At 36.0% G+C, this 15885-nt stretch overlaps 1 protein-coding gene across 3 annotated transcripts in view; it reads left to right on the top strand.

The window, feature by feature from the left end:
• Nucleotides 1-12407, top strand: part of LOC129580402 (homeobox protein unc-4-like) — a 40324-nt gene extending 27917 nt beyond the window's left edge. For 2 of the 3 annotated variants that reach the window (XM_055470777.1, XM_055470776.1), the window contains exons 2-5: nucleotides 2846-2935; nucleotides 3005-3087; nucleotides 9625-9764; nucleotides 9940-12407. In XM_055470777.1, coding sequence (XP_055326752.1) covers nucleotides 2846-2935; nucleotides 3005-3087; nucleotides 9625-9764; nucleotides 9940-10270 — 644 coding nt within the window. In that variant the 3' untranslated portion in view covers nucleotides 10271-12407. The remainder of the gene's footprint in view (nucleotides 1-2845; nucleotides 2936-3004; nucleotides 3088-9624; nucleotides 9765-9939) is intronic. The other variant, XM_055470778.1, reaches the window with a different exon arrangement.
• Nucleotides 12408-15885: the final 3478 nt, after the last annotated feature.

The following is a 15885-nucleotide window of genomic DNA, read 5'->3' as shown; positions in this document are numbered from 1 at the left end:
AAAGAAGTCTGATTCTAACGAGAACGAGCAAACGCTACAAAGGATCGAAAATGAGTTATATCGTTACAGAATGAAATCGGTTGCAGGTAGACGAAATCAGCAACGAAGTAATAAAAACGAAACCAGAACAAATATAAATTACCAAGGGAATAAGTCGAAATGAAAGACTTCTTTTGATGATGACTTCGACCGAAAATGATGAAAATGTCTTAATTTTTGAGCTTAAAATTATAATTTATCTCTTTGGTTCATGTGTTTTCTTTCTCGTCTTCTCTCGTTCCGTCTCTGGCCGTTGTCTCCTTTCTCAGTGTGTGTATGTTTGTGTGTAAATGAGTTTTTATTGTTGTGCTTCTCTTCCGTCTTAATGTTTTGCCTCAAAGGAAATTTTCAACGGCAAATAAAAAACGAGGCCCTCTATTGAGCGTGTATAATAAATTGTTTTTGCTTATTTCGGATTCTTTTTTCCAGTTTTATAAATCAATTTGCTGCGTTTTGAAAGGCTGCAGAGTGAAAACGAACGAGAAAAAAAGATACAGCATGCTGAGTTCAAGAATCGGTGAATTTACAAAATAATCGGTTACATGTAGCTGCGTATACCTTTTTTTTTCTTCGTTTTTTTTTCTCTCTTGATGCTGCCTGAAATTCACTTTGTTCTCCCTTTTCGCGGTCAGCATGCTAATCATTATATAATTTTGTTGAACATAAAACAAATCTCTTCATAAATTCATAAAAGAAGACGCGTCGTACACACAACGAGCGTGAATGAGGATTTCACAGGAGAAAAAAAAACGCATGCGGCAAAAAGAAGAATATCTCTTTTTGCCGAAAAATTCAATTTTTCAATTTGTTAAGCGTAACACAGCTAAGAGCTCTGTGTGAGCTTACACATTAAAAGAGCATTTCTTTAGCGCTCTCTCTCTTTCTCTCGATGAAGAAGCTAGACATTTCGCAAAAAAGCGTCTTAAAATCATCGAATCAGCATCGGAGAAGACAACCACAAAAGTTAATTAGATGTTTAAGTCTGTTTATGGACAACAAGATTTTCATTTCGTTCGTTTTTAGTACCAAACGAAATCACCAGAACCTCGATCCGCGCACAGTGTTCGGATTGTTATGTTTTAGTTTATTGATTGCAATAACGTGGCTTTGCCATCATCATTTCAGCGTTAATAAAAAAACAAACCTCAAAAAATAAAAAGAGTGCTGCGTGCTCTTTTTCGGAACTCATGCAAACGATCCAATGTGTGTTTTCATAATAATTTATGCACATCTCGTCGTCGTCATCGTTTTTTTTTTCGTTGCGAAAATTCTTTTTTACTTATGATTCATATAATTATGTCTATCATCATAAATATATGTGTGTGCTCAGCGATTCAATATCATCGGCGAGAAATGCTGGGACCAAAAACAAAATGAAGAAGAAAGAACCGAAGCAAAGAGTTACAAAAAGAGATTGCAGCTGAAGGCACATTTTGATTGCATACCAGGAAAATGTGAGCGAGTCACATGAAATGAAAGAGATCTGTCGATCATCGTACATGGGCTCCATAACACTTATTGATAAATAAGTGAAAATTTCCGAAGATGTGATTGAATTTTATGCTTCCAGCCAGTGACGTCGACGACAAACATGCAGAACAAGAAAAGAACTAAAAGAATTCGACAGTTTTTCCATAACAAGAAAATTGAGTTGTTTGGAAATGCTTTGCTGAAGAGAATGAAAAGAAGAGAACGCAACGGATTTGTCCGTTGAGGCACATATACAACAAAATTAATAATTACCGGTTGCTTGGAAAAAAAATATGGCCAATGCTTTGGGCACGCTACACACATCGAGCAAAAGAACAGAAAATAAAACGGAGAAAAAAGTAAACGCGTAAAAGATTTCTGCAGCTGATGCCCGATACAAATTGAATAAAGTTATTAAAGCACCGTCCACTTGGTCGTCGCCAACAGCCAAAAGCAACGGCAACACACAGAATGCACACCAATTTCAAAAACCCAAACTCTCAATAGTAGAGTACTAAATCTGATCTCTATCTCTCTCTCTCTAGAAAATGATTTGTAGCTTTTGTCCTACGTTTTGATATCAAATCCAGTCTGACCATTTGAACAACAGCAATGTAATTTGAAATTATATTATTTTAAATGAATTGAAAGTAAACTACATTGTTTGCAGTGTGTGCGTTGCACGGTGTGCCTGGTTGTACATGAGTCTCTGCTTGGGAGGAACAGTAATGCGGTGTAATTGATTAAGTGATTCCGTTTACGTGCTTTCTGCACACAACAATATGCTGCAAAAGCATCGAAAATGCAACGGTAATGGTAGGGTATCCAAAGCAATGGGTGTTTAGTGCAAACTCAATGAAGCAAAAAAAACAACGTGCGCATTGTGTACAATTTTGAGATTCTGAATCGGTCGAATGTGAATGCATTTGAACATGGCCGAAAAAAAGCTGAACGAAGAAAATATTGTGGACGCCCTTGTGTCCGTGAAGAATGCGGTTTTCGGCTGATAATTGAGGCTGATGGAAAGTTTATGTTTAAATTTAGTTCTTTGTGGTCGGTTTTTGAGTGCGGCATCCAAATTACAGAATAATCACGAAAATGAGTTTACAGAATGTATTTTTTTTTTGTTGGCGTTGGGTTCGGACAAATTTAATCAGTTTGGTTTTCGCAAAAGGAGTGAAATTGAACAGCCAAACAATGAAACAAGTGGCTCCTTTCGCACTTGGCATTTTGGCTTAGGGTTTTTCTTCAGTTTCGATTTTTTTTTCGTGCCGTTGCAAAAATAAATATTGGCGAATTTTAATGATAACGTTGCTCTTTTTTCTTCTGGTTACAGATGGCGATGGCGATGACGAAAGCAACGCATCAAAGCGTCGACGATCACGAACCAATTTCAATTCATGGCAATTGGAGGAATTAGAACGTGGTAGGTGTTATTGATGTCGTCATACCATGCTGCAAAAAATACAAACGTTTTTTTTTCTTCTGTTTTCAGCATTTGCGGCAAGTCACTATCCAGATGTGTTCATGCGTGAAGCGCTGGCTATGCGTCTGGATTTGAAAGAGAGTCGTGTAGCGGTAAGTGTCTCCCACACGGAATTCATTTATTTTGTGTTCGTACATACACGCATTTAATGAATGTGTGTATGTGTCTGGCCCAAGAAATCAAGCGTTACAAATGCGCAAGTAATCACTCACCATTCATTCATCACAATGGTGTGGCGACTGGCGAACGACTAGAATGAAATGTCCAGCGATTTTTGCTGTCCGCCCAAAGAGAACTGAAAAAAAAAAACAATGAGAACAAACCAAAAACACCCAAAAATGGGAATAAAATAATAACGACAACCGAAAGCTTAATTACATACTCCACCTCAAAATATACAACGAAAATACAACTAAATACACATTCAAATGAAAGGCAATCACAGTTCAAAAAACACAATGCGACAATAGTTTAGAGACTGGCAACGAGAGGAAAAAACAACAACATACACATCAATTTTCGTTGCGACCATACAAATCAAGAGAGTGAATTGAATGAAATGAAGAAATTAATACGTTAAATAATAATCACTTCCCACAGAAAAAAATGGTCGAGCCAAAAAAAAAGTGTCGTTCATGTTTGGTCATTTGCACCGTTGCTATATGTACATAAGAATGCTCAAACCTATCGCACGCACAATCTACGCACGGATCGATCATTACCGCTGCCGTCGTGGTTACACGGCTGGACAGCGAAGAAAAATGTAGTAGCACATTTTGGGTACTTAACTGTGCAACAAAATGATTAACAAAACTCGTATAAAATGCCAGAGCAAAACTGATACGATCGGCAAAATGCACACACGTATATAGATGTGTGTTTTTTTTAAAGGCCATTAACATTGATGGAGACGTGTTTCACGTAATTCGGAAGGTAAAAAGCAATGAAAGTGGCAACCGGAGAACTTTTTGATGGACATTTTCATTTTTAATTACATTGTCGTATCTTTCGGGCTCTTATATGCATCTCTCTATTTCTCTTTCTCTCTTTCTTCCCTTGTTGACAAATTCGACAAGCTACGAAAATTTGTTGATGTTTCAATCAAATGAAAAATTCCTGCAGTTTTGTTGTTGCAATAAAAGAAAAAACATTTGCTTTGCGATAAAACATGAAGTTGAATTTTTAGCACAAACAAATAAAAATTTGCATATTTCGTGCTTCATAAAAACAACTTGAGCACATCATTCCGTTTTATGTGCTACAAGCAAATTAAATCCAAGCCGAAAAAATAACATCCTTTATTGATCCGGCATAATAATGATTTCGGTGGAGAAATTGTTGTTTGTGTTGCATGCATTTTAGTCGGTAGATGGAGGAAACTCAAATTGAAATCTATAGAAAATTATGCTCCACTTGGTTTCCGGCGGGTGGAAAAGGGAAAATTCTGTCCTTTCCGGACCGCAGCGATAATTGCTTATTTGCATAAAAGTCGGCATTTGAGAGACGTAATAATCAATCAAATGTGGAAAATAAATTCAAATTGGCTGCAAAAGAAAGTTCGGCCATTTTCATTCCAGCCAACCAGCGAACGAACGAATCGACGAAATATAACACTGAATACGAAAATCAACAACAAAAAAACGAAATAAATGAAACGGCTAGTAATTTTGACGATAATAAAACATAATGTGAGGTGATTATTTGCCTGGTGAAATTTTGATGTGTGCATTTATGTAATCGGTTGTTCTTTTGTTGTGTGCCGACCGATTGTGTGTTTATGTTTTGTGAATGTCAACCCTCGCCGCATGTGGTCAGGAAAAAAAAGTATTTTCGATGATTACTGCCGAAGCCATACGAATATAACAGTGAAATTCGGCAGTTCATGTCCGCACATTAGCCGTGTATTTTGATGGAAATGTTCAAGAAAATTAATAGAATGTGGCTAATGGCTTGTGTAACATGTTTCGTTTCTATTTTGACAGGCACTACGAATGTAATAAGATTTTCTCATTCAAATGAAATGTATTAAAACAAATACGAATCGACTTAATCTTCATTTATTGCATGGCGAATCTCTCACCTTTTGACGACGTTCCGAGAAAGAGTCGTAACATTGAAAGTCTGAAAATTAAATATTTACGACCTTTCCGAATGGAATAAACTATTTTGGGTCATTCTTCTCTTTGGCACAGGCAAAACTTGTCGACAAAGCAGGTTCTTGTATGTGGCGAGCGGGCGAGCGAGTGTCTGTGTGTTTTCATTAGTTTTAATTTGAAAGAGCCAATCTCAGAAGTATAATAAATAAATCGGTGGCGCAAAGCGTCAAATAGAAAAATTATTACACATCCAACGGTCGCTGAGCGGAGCGAATACGTTATAACTCACGTATGAAATTTCTGTTTGCGTTGCAATGCAAACGCAATACAAAAGGGAAACATGAAATTACGCTAACAGAAAAATTCCACAGAGACTGATTGAAACTAATCTAATACAATATATGCTCGGTCCTTGTCGCCCTTACATTTGAACAACAGGCCCGCTGAACACAATGAAGACGGTTCATTCCAAACCGGGGGGAGGAAGACAGAAACAGCACAGAAAAAAAGCATACATACACTTACACGCAGACCTTTTCAAATGACATCGTACACAGGCCGATTACACATCGTTTTAATCGTGATACCATCGTCAAGTGCAAAACGAATGTAACATATGGTCGAGATTTGGGTTTCTTTTCTGGTGTCGAACTGTACACACAGTTGAACTGTGAAAAACGGATGAACATAAGTAGTGAACATAAAACACAATCAAAGTCAAATCCCATGATAGTTTATGAGTCGTTTTTCGGTTTGTGTGCTGAGGGCACCAAACGGCCAAAAACCAAAACAAATCACATGGCAAACTAGCAAGAGCATGCGAGCGGAGCGAAGAGCAATCAACAGCATTCGAACAAATAGTATATTAAGTGTTAGTCAATATTCGATTTGGTTGTGGTTTTATTTAGTTGTTTTGTCGATCGAGAAAAGGAAATCGAAATCCTTCAGTGCGGAATGAATATTTATTCGAATCAAATGTCATAAGTCGACCGATACAATCGATTTTCTTTACGCTTCTCTTTCTTTCTTTTGCAACCTCTTGAAGTGTATGATGAACGCAATTGCCTCCTTTAATGGCCTTCGAAGTGGAGAAAACGAGATAAGCATACAATGATATGTGCAACATTTCGTTTTGATTCCCTTTTCTTTTGTTTTTTTTATTTACTTTCTAATCGTGTCATTTTTTTTGCTTAGTTGAATCATTTTGTGCGTGTTGTTGCCTTTTTTTATTATTGCGGTTTGACACAAATGCTCCTGTTTGCTTACAAACGCCTATTTTTCTAATAAATATTATGGTTTTGTGTGTCCATGTTTCCAATTCACTTTGCCTGTTCTCGAGCCAACATTCATTGGTAACTTTTGATTGTGTGTCTTTTGCCATTCTTATTTTGTTTCATTCCATATCGCATTGAATGCACACGAAACGGCGTCGGTGTGGGTGTGGAATCGAATCGACCGTTAATGTGAATATTTACAGGCAAATGGGGAAGAAGCCTACGAAAACTACGGGCCATAAAACACATTGAATGACGCACACAAATTGCTTACCAATGCAATGGTTCAATAAAAGTATTCGCATTTTTTGACACATGTGCGCATTTTCACCAATTTCAATTTTCGACTGGCAATGGAGCGCACATTTCATAATGTGCGCAAATAATTCATGATTTTCGATGTTCTTTCGGTTGGATTTGAAATCGAGTGTACGCTCCAAAGACAAATGTAACCGCAGTACAATCAAAACAAGCCAATAGTTAAAATAAATTGCTAGTGTTTACAATCACATCGACTGTCTACCTCTCCAGCCGACAGAGAGAGAGAGAAAGGGAGAGAGATCGTGATTTTCCTCGTTTTGCTTCAACAACCATTTTTTCCCAAACAGACATTAGACTGTATCATGTCGCAATTAAAATCCTGTTTCGTGTAAAGTGCTTTATCCAACAAAAAAAAAATAGTTCTACATGCAGGCGTCTGGTTCGTTGGTTATATTGCTGCGCGTTTTTTCCTCCTTTTTCCACATCATATCGTAGTATTTCACAATATTTTACCGTCGGAACTCTTTTCAGCATTTCAATTGAGTCTTTTTTAGTTCGCATAACGCGCCATTATAATACATATACCGAAAAAGCCATTCATCAAAATAATTGCGCTGCCAACTCAAAACTGTCTCTCTAGCCATTATGATCGAAAATAACTTAATCATTAAAGCAGTTGGGTTGTTGTTTCTTTTTTTTCAACGCTTGATATGATTGAAAAATTTACGATCAGAGAGCTGTCACTTTTTTGCTCATACATTTCAATTTGCCTTCAATTGCAATCGATCTTGTAGTTTTTCTCTCTCTTGTTTGAATCACGATTATTGAGATTTGAAAAATGATTTCGCTCAAATCAGCATTAATTTCCTTGATGTGGAATTTTTGAAAATTACACATTTTCACATTCATTACGTATATTGTGAATGCTATATTATTTTCGCATTGTCTTAGAAACTCCATTGATGAAGAACAAAAAAAAAACGAAAGACGTCTGAACTTTTATTGACATATGTATGAGTAAGCATGGGATAGAAAATGCGCGATAGCGCGCAGATGAGAAGCGAAGCGAAAAGCGTGAATACAATAATAATAAATGAATCAAAATGTTAACCGACAAGAATGAACCCAATAAAATAATTTGCTATTTCAATTGAAAAAGATGCGGTTGTTGATGTAAAATCGAAAACGGTAACCGCGTATGCGCCTCAGACAAAACCATCCAGCCATCGCAGCCGTCGTCTGTGGAACGCACTCTTGAACAACGATTGATTTTCTTCTTCTACATTTATATACAACATCGTTCGCTTTATGATTTGGCTCCGCCCATAAATTACTCTGCTCAGCGACTAGCACCAACATACGATACACAGAGTCGCGCACGGGTGTCATTACACGAACACATACACACACACACACGCATATTGCTCCGCACAACGTTGTGGTTTGTGCATCGACACACACACAGAGAGACTGTGTACTCGCCAAACAATGTACGGGGAATATGAAAATAAACGAGCATATTGATATCGCTTGCAATAACGGATAGACACACAAAATGTACTCTATATTCAGTTACAAACATATCAAGAAACAATCTAACGAAAACGATATACGCTGTTTTTTTTTATACACAACGCAAATTGTTTATCAATATTTGATTTCAATTTATTATGACTTTGTTCTGGTTCAGGCAAAATTCATTTTCAAACCACACAGTGTTTTTTTCTTCTTCATCATGAAAAATGTCACTGTTTTTTCCGTTTCGAATCAAAAGATAAAATTTCATTAGCAGCAATTTGCGAGTTAATCAGAGTGAAAATGTTATGGATTCAATTCAACGTTGGTTTTTTGTGTGTGTCAGCTTCCGTATAAAGTTGGTTTCAGTGTCATAAACGACAACATTACTGATTATATGACCACATAATGTTCGGATGAAGTGAAGAAGAAAACAAATTGGATTAGAATGATAAAAAAACGAGAATGACACGGGCCGAGGTTGTTACCAAATACACGCCATTTTATGAGCAATGAATTTCACCTATATGACGGGTAATAGCAACACCAAAATTACTCGCATACACACATAGATAGAGCATGAGGAGAGATACACACACACATGCTCTCTACCTTCCGTTTCAATTTTGTACATGGCGATATCGATTTACTCGAGGCAATATCATTACACACCTTTTGTTCGGGATCTGTTTTATGCATTTTTCCTCTTCATTATTTAACTCGTTTTGGATGCTTCATTGAAAACGAATGCGGTTCGCTTGTCTAGCGACGAAAATCAGTTAACGGCCACGGTACAGACGAACCGGGGTGAGAGAGTAAGAGCAACAGCAAAAAAATCACAGCACGAAGAATGTAACGGAACGAGAAATCTGAAATTGGATCAATAATCGTATGTTGTTGTGGTGGTCTTTGTTACTAGGTTTGTTCCTTTGTTCCACATCCATTACTGTCTCGACTCGACTCATTGCAAAGGGAATCTGTGCTCAGCTCTCGCACATGCAGATAAGTTGGTGCCGAACTTTATGCTGGGGCTTTGTACAAAGCGTTTTTTTTCTGTTCGTTCACTGGGAAAAAGGAAAACTAAATAAAACAAAACCACAACAACGTAGAAACTAGCTAGCGTTAAACTTTTGGTGTGCAGAAGGGTTAGCGTGAAGAGAATCGGAGTAAAAAAGGCAAGCGTATGCTTGTAGAATAAATTAGATGAAATTAGACAGAAATCGGATGGAATCTAATTGATATTTATAGTTTCCATTTTCCACTTCAGTTTATTCGGATGTTTATTAGTTTCACCCCGAATGGTGCTTTGCACACCTTAATTTTGATAATTGAAGGTGGTCTCGTTGCGCATCTCGTGATGACATTTTGCCTTGTTTTGATTAATAAGTTCAGACGACGGTCAAATGACCAAAGTCCCACTTGGAATTTATTCTCGAACGAAATTGAGACTAATAAGAGTTGTTGGTTTGTTGTCTATTTACAGGTTTGGTTTCAGAATCGAAGAGCTAAATGGCGAAAGAAGGAGCACACAAAGAAGGGTCCTGGTCGACCAGCTCACAATGCACACCCGCAATCATGCTCGGGCGAACCCATTCCACCGAACGAACTGAAAGCCAAGGAAAAGTGAGTATCGACTATTGTACACTAATTAATTGCACCAGTTTGCCGCTTCTTGTTTTCTCTTTCGTTTTCATCCGGCGTTTTTATCAACATTTTCCGTTGGAGTGTGTTGCTTTGAATGAAAAAACAAAAATCCATTGGGCTAATCCGTGTGTTTGTGTTTGTTTCTTTCTCTAAGCAGAGCTCGTCGCCGTAAGAAATTGGCCAAAGCGTTGGAGCGTCAAGCGCGAAAATTACGTGCAAAGGGCATCACCGTGGATATTGAAACGCTAAAAGCGGAATACTTGGCACAGCATCGAATTAACAGTGAATCCGATTTGGAAGATGACGACATTCAAATTGATGTTGTCGGCGAGGTTAGCGATGACGATGAACCAGAAGATTGCTCAATGACGCGACGCGATAGCACGGACGGTCGTGAAAGTAGCGGCGACAGTGACGCACCACCAAAGATCAGCATCCGGTCGAATCCATTTTCCATAGAATCATTGCTCTACAATAACACGTGAGACGTCGTTATTGTACCGCCACCACCACCGCCGCCACCGCTGCCCGCACCCCAACGAAACATCAACGAAATGTTGAGAATTTTTCAACGCACGCAATCTTTTAAGCAAACCACAGACGATTGCCACTCCAAGCATAGTACAGATTAATGCCAACAAGACAAGAAGAAAAGGAATATCATTTACGCGTAGCTTTCGTGATATGCAGAGGACCATTGATTAGATTATCGATTTTGTCGAGATTTTTAGCACTACATGGAATGTAGGCTACTGTTGTGGTTATTTTTTTTTTTTCCAAGAAAATTTTAAGAATCTTTAGGCCATTTTTTTGGACCGAAATTTATTCATTTTATTGTCCATGTTTTTTATTTCAAATCAAACAATTACGCCTAATTGCAAAAATGAAATAAAATCATGTTCACGTAATTCACTTTTGAGATAACTCAAAAAAAAATGTTTTCATTGTTTTCGTTCCCAATGTGAAATAATGTACAATGACCGTTAACATTGAATGTACATTAGAACACATAAGTGAAGAATACAATATCACATAATATAAATTTATTTAATTATTTTTGACAACATAAAAATGATTTATAGATAAAACTTGTGAAACAGACATTTCCAACGATTAAAACTACATTCCATGTAGTGCTTACGATAATAATTTGAAGAGAAACATCAAATTAATTAAAACCCTTTAAATTTACAAGCTTCAAGAACGCAGAAGCGGAGCGAAACGACGATCTGCGGTCTTGTTTCTCCTGCATTTGAATCCTAGTTTTTTTTTATCTTGTTGCAAAAGAAACTCTCACGTTTTTCGTTTTAGTGTTTATTTTTTTTTCCTCTCTGGAAAAATGTTTTGGACTCTTTAAATCGCGAGAAACCGGATTTTTATCAACTAACTTAAGAAGTGTGGAATTGAAATCGATCCACTCTGTGTCAATCGATTACACTTTTCTTTTTCGTTGGGGTAAATGAAGTAGAGATTTAGAGAAAAACAAAGGGAGTGGGGAGGAAAACGTTGTAAAAAAAATCACAATCCAGAGACATGTAATGTAAATAGCTATATATTGAAGCTCCTATTCACCAGTGTAAGAATGTAGAGTAGTATTTTGTTTTTTTTTTTCTGGTGCATGTAAGTTTAAACTAAGACTATATCTACCCAACTAAAGTTCTATAAATGGAACAGTGGCGTGGAGAACATCGATTCATTTGTGCGCTCACCTCACATTGAACTCGATTCTGACTTTTTTCTCTGTTCTCAATAACTTTAACTTGGTAAATCGTATATGAAATGAAAGAAGACAAAAAAAACAAAAACAAAAAATAAAACAACTCAATTGCAATATAAATATAAAAACATTCGAAATTGAATTAGTATTTATTTGAAGATTAATTGAAAAAATAAATAAAAACAAGCATTCTGTGAATATGATTTCCTATTAATTTCCTATTACTTATAAACACTATAGAATAATTGTACATTGTACAAGAACAGTGAATAAAATGTAAAATATCGAATTGACTTAAGCGTTTACACTCTACTGCATTTATTTCAATTTATCTCTCTGTTGTCTTCACACTGTGTGACTGTAGCAGTCGTTTGAAGCACGAGAGAAACCTTTCATTTTATCTTTTTTTTTTGCATTTTAAACACGAGCATTCATGCAGCAAATTCGATATAATCACGAGAAAGAAGAGAAAAAAAGAGGCATCATATCAAGAGTCTGTTCATAAAAAACTATATTTGTAAATAAAATATTTGCCCATTGATGAGAGAAACAACAGTATGTATTTATTCCTTGGTTTTATCTGTAAACACCCATTGATTGTAGCCAATTACAAATAGAAACCGAAACATCGAAGAAGAAAAAGAAAACCTAATGTAGACATGAAACAGTCTTTTTTTGTGAAAGCAGTAGAATTATTACATTAGACAACAAAAAACCAATTTACAATATTATATAAAGTTAAAGCAAATGAAAAACCTATTATCATTTTAGCATTGGAAGCAAAACAAATGTGTTTCTGTACTAAAAACAAAAAATCAACAACAAAAAATACACTCAGAATATGCGACAAAGAGAGAAAGTTTATTGATTGATACCAATAAAGTATAAAACTAATGAAATAACAATTCGAATTTCTTTTCATTTCGTTTACTATTGAATTGAATGTCTTTTTTTTTCTAGCAAATTTATTAGGATGTTCGTTGTATTGGATGAGGTAAGAAAAGGAAAGGCGAAACTACATCATAACTTGCAACCTGTTTTCAAGATACTTTTTTCCATTGTTGAAATGTGTTTTTTCTTCTCCCGATTTTTTTTTTTAATCGCTGCCCGAAACAAACAAGGTCTTTGGAAACTAAAAAGAAATAAGAAGATATGTAAAGCACCTGAGCATAATAATTTACTATCGACGTAAAACTGCTCCACAAAGTCTGGCACAGTTTTTCTATTACATTTTCCCGTAGTCATAAATAATAATTTAAATGATTCAAACAACACTGAACGCGTTTTCTTTACACCAATTCTTCTTCTTTTTTCTCTCTTTCTCTTTCTCGCTTTCTCGCTCTTGAGCAATAGTTTATGAACCATTAAATTTAGCTCATAAACATTGAATTCTTTTTGCTGAGTTATTTATAGATTCTGACATGAATTTGTATTTTTCTTTCACACTTTTCGGTTCTTGCCTTTGCATAGTAACACACACACACTCACACACTGAATGGTATTAATCTGTTGGTTTTTCTTCTCTTGAACCCAAGTCCACACATCAGACTATTGAGGAATAAAGCCAAGAAGCTAAGGTATGTATGAGCATCACGGATTTGGTATAATGTGTTGAAATGTATTTGTGCCGATGAAATGAGACATCAAAATGTTTATGATTATGATATTCGTTAGTAGTGTGTTTTTTTTTCTGTCGCGTCATTATTGGAAGAATATCAACGGAGATTTGTGCTGCATTAATGATTCTTTATTTGGGATTTTGGTTGAAGAAAAGAAAATTTATTGAATACGATTCGAGCAATAATACCTCAATAATGAACTAGAATGTGTGTTTAAATTATCGATTGAAAAGACATTTTCAATGCACGGACAATATGCCGTTTGGAAATTGAATAGACAAACCGAAATGCGGCACAATGCCGAAATCGACTTTCTTTTCACACGCAACACAATGTCCGAAAATATTTCGAAAAATCCATGTAAGGTGCTATTTATTGCGCTTTTTTTGTCTGTTGAATGAAAGTCATTTCGAATAGATGGACAAAACAAATAAATTAGCAGGTCCATTCAGCGAAACATCAAAACAAACACCGTGCTCCGAAGGTCTCAGGATGGGACAGAACATGCGCATTTAAGGAGCGATTCAATATTTCTTTTCAGAATTGTATCAAGTTCCTGTTTAAAGAGAAAATGAAATCTTATCCGAGAAAAAGTGTCCTTTTTGTGAACGAATTTTCATTCATGGTTCACTGTACTGCAGAGGTTCTTCTTATGGTCAACGATTCAATGTGTTTGAATCTACAACCAGTAACATAAACATTTACACAATCGAGAAAAGAACGCATTTTATAGCTTAATCGAGCCGCTTCTTTCGTCACTGGTTGCCCGATAAATAAAAAAAAAAATTATGAATAAATTTGGTGTTAAACGTTGATGATTTCGGTGTGAAAACAGGATTGGGTTCCAAACTTTTTTTTTTAATAGAATATATTCCGAAAAGAGCGCGCTCAATATGAAAGCAAATCTGACAAAAGAGAGACATAAATTCGAGATTATTTGAATTTATGTTAATTAATTTGTGTGTTTGCCTGGTTCGTTCGTTGGTTTTTTTTTTTCTTTCGTTTTTCATTTCGACAATCGGCGTTTCGTCGCTTCGTCGCTTCATCGCTTCAAAACTGAAAGAAAAACCAAATAATGTGGAATATATTCCGAGATATCGTACTCATGCTGTGCGCTAGTTATAAATGGTTTTGACGGCAAATATTTGCCGTTAAAGTAGCCAGCATTTCAATTCCACACAAACATTCTCATGCACAGGCGAGAGAGAGAGAGAGAGAAAAAAACAACAAGTGAATAACCAGATATACATATACCTACCTATATATAAAATGCATCCCAACTTGTTTCCATATTCAATCGCCCATAATTCAATTTCATAAATAATCGAAGAACAAGCGTACCTGCCGTACGCACATTTTTGTGTTGGCTTGTGGCTGATTGTATACATGGAATGTCAATAATAGTTAAATTTATGACGACTCTATTGAATATGGTGTAATTAATGCGATTTAGAAATTAATTTTTCCTTCACGTTTTCGGGGTTTTTTTTTTATGCCGCGTTTCGTGCGCGAGGCCTCGATTAAATGTGAAAGATGCGCATCAATTTCGTTTGCCATGAATATACTGAATGACTAATGATGATGATGGTATATTAAATGGCGACCGATTCGAATTCGAATCTAATTTAATGAACACATTCCAAGTTGGTGTAATTACAGTGTTTTGTGTTGTTGTCGTTGTTATTGTCTTTTGGGCGGATTTTCTATGACTTTCAAATGGTGCTCAAAATCGATGCAATGCAATCGATTTGAATCAAAAAGCGATTAGAATTTTAGAAAATGTCATTTTCCACTGGAAAAAACTTATACTTGTTATACTTTGCCCACAGCTTTCATTTAAAACGAGAAGAAAACAAGCCACCATTTTCCACCTAAACGTAAAGCCATTAATGTTGAAATAGTTTCGTGTTGAAAACTAATAAGCCAAATAGCTGTACATTTAAAGTGTGCTTCTGTGTTGCATATCATCACAAATCGTCTGTCACATGTTCCAAATGCCATTTTGATCAATTTAATTATTGCTAATTTCCGACATTAAATCAACGTTGGCTTTTTTTAAAAATGTGTTGGGAGAGTAATGTGTTAAACATAATTGCTCAGTGATTCCCCAGTTTAAATCTGAGCACACAATGACAACCAATAAAAGCAGACGAGAACAAAACGAGGCGAAACGAGTGCCAACATAAATCGCATGAAATGAACAGCAGCAGCAGCAGCAGCAATAACAGCATCAACCGATGGTTAGCAAAAAGATTATAAAATACAACCAGCCATATTTCACGCTCACATTAATAGTATGTAATTAATAAAATGAGACAATGTTTGGTAACGGTGGCAGTAAAGTAAGCCGATTCACACCACCGCAACGAGCTAACGAAGCGAATGTCATCTGCCGGCAAGCTAATAAGGAACACTGAAGATGGAGAAGACATTCGACGAAGGACAGTGCAAAAGCTCGTATTAATTTATGTATTCCAATAAATTAACATTTAAAATTCGGTTCCGATGCACCGTTGAATGGCATAAAAATAGCAAATTATGACTTGTTCACCAGAAAACCGAAAAAAAAAACCATCCGCTGATCAACAAGAGCATTAAAGATAACAGCAAAACCGGAGCACTCGCTCGGAATTTTCAATTTAAATGCCATTTAAGGAGATACGAAAAAAAGGCCAACAACGAATTTCGTTGCTGTAGAAAAATAAATAAATTTCGAACGAGCACAGAAATTACATTTACATAAATATTAATTATTTCATATTTT

This window comes from Sitodiplosis mosellana, unplaced genomic scaffold (genome assembly GCF_009176505.1).
Source record: "Sitodiplosis mosellana isolate CC-2019 unplaced genomic scaffold, AAFC_SMos_1.0 Smas_scaffold_1, whole genome shotgun sequence".
Taxonomy (NCBI): Eukaryota; Metazoa; Arthropoda; class Insecta; order Diptera; family Cecidomyiidae; genus Sitodiplosis; species Sitodiplosis mosellana.
This window is presented reverse-complemented; position numbering and strand designations above follow the sequence as displayed.